This window comes from Suricata suricatta, chromosome 16 (assembly GCF_006229205.1).
Source record: "Suricata suricatta isolate VVHF042 chromosome 16, meerkat_22Aug2017_6uvM2_HiC, whole genome shotgun sequence".
NCBI lineage: Eukaryota > Metazoa > Chordata > Mammalia > Carnivora > Herpestidae > Suricata > Suricata suricatta.
The window spans coordinates 46241534-46242538 of NC_043715.1; the positions used below are offsets into that span (position 1 = coordinate 46241534).

General features: G+C 55.1%; 1 protein-coding gene across 1 annotated transcript in view; it reads right to left on the reverse strand.

The window, feature by feature from the left end:
- Positions 1–1005, reverse strand: part of LOC115279789 (cytochrome P450 2A13) — a 23489-nt gene that overhangs the window by 11245 nt on the left and 11239 nt on the right. Inside the window, exons 6-7 of the mRNA XM_029924295.1 lie at positions 757–898; positions 7–314 (exon numbers count right to left, since the gene is read on the reverse strand). Coding sequence (XP_029780155.1) covers positions 7–314; positions 757–898 — 450 coding nt within the window. The remainder of the gene's footprint in view (positions 1–6; positions 315–756; positions 899–1005) is intronic.

Genomic DNA, 1005 nt, shown 5'->3' on the forward strand with positions numbered 1-1005 from the left:
AGGGACATGGTGGTTGGGAAGTGTCTGATTGGAGCAATGGGGCAGGGCTGGGAAGTTGCTAAGGGAACGGGGTGCTGGGTCACAGAGAGCAGGTTGGTGGTCCCCCAAGGTGGGACTGGAAGGCACCTTGGGGAGGAGGAACTCCCGAAACTTGGTGTCCTTGGTGACTCTGCGGGCCAGTCCCATGGGGATCATGTCTCCAAATCTTTGGATCTCATGGATCACCGCCTCTGTGTAGGGCATCTTGGCCCGGTCCTCAAATTTGGGCTGCCGGTTCTTGCCAATCACCCGGTCAATCTCCTCATGGATTTTGGCTGTGGAGGAGAGGGAAGGTATTTAGGTATCTGGGGTCTCAGGGCAGTGATGATAGTCCAAGTGTGTATGTCCATGTGTGACATGGACTTAGACCACTCAAAACAGATGTTGGCCACATGTGTTGTTGGTGCTGCATCCTGTTCACCTGGTCCTGCCAGAATCACGAGGAGGCGTAAGGGAGGAGTCTGGGAACTCTTTGGAGAGCAGGCAGTGGATGTTCGTTTGACCCAGCATGGGAGCTATTACCAATCAGTTCAGGTATTTTCAATACTTAAACGCCTAGTGAGACTCAGCTGGTGCTAATATCACTTAGTCTCTGGATAACAGGGTACATCTGAAGTTACAGGGATCTGGGAGAGGTGGAGATGTTGCAGTGGGCTCAGAGGAAGTTTGAGGGCCTGTGGCTGCCACTTCGTTGCCCCGCCCAGCCCCCATCCTTACCCTCCACATCTGGGTGCTTCATGAGCAGCAGGAAGCCATACCGCAGGGTTGTGCTGACCGTCTCAGTGCCCGCAAAGAAGAGGTTCAGTGTGGTCAGCACCAGGTTCTTCAGGAAGAACTCTGTGGCGGGGTTGTTCTGCTCCTGCAGGGAGAGAGGGCTTCAGCCAAGCCCACTCCCCTCAGGGCTCTCAGGGCCCTTCTGGGGTCTTTCCCTTTGGATGGCCTCCTCTTCCATCCAGACCAGAGGTG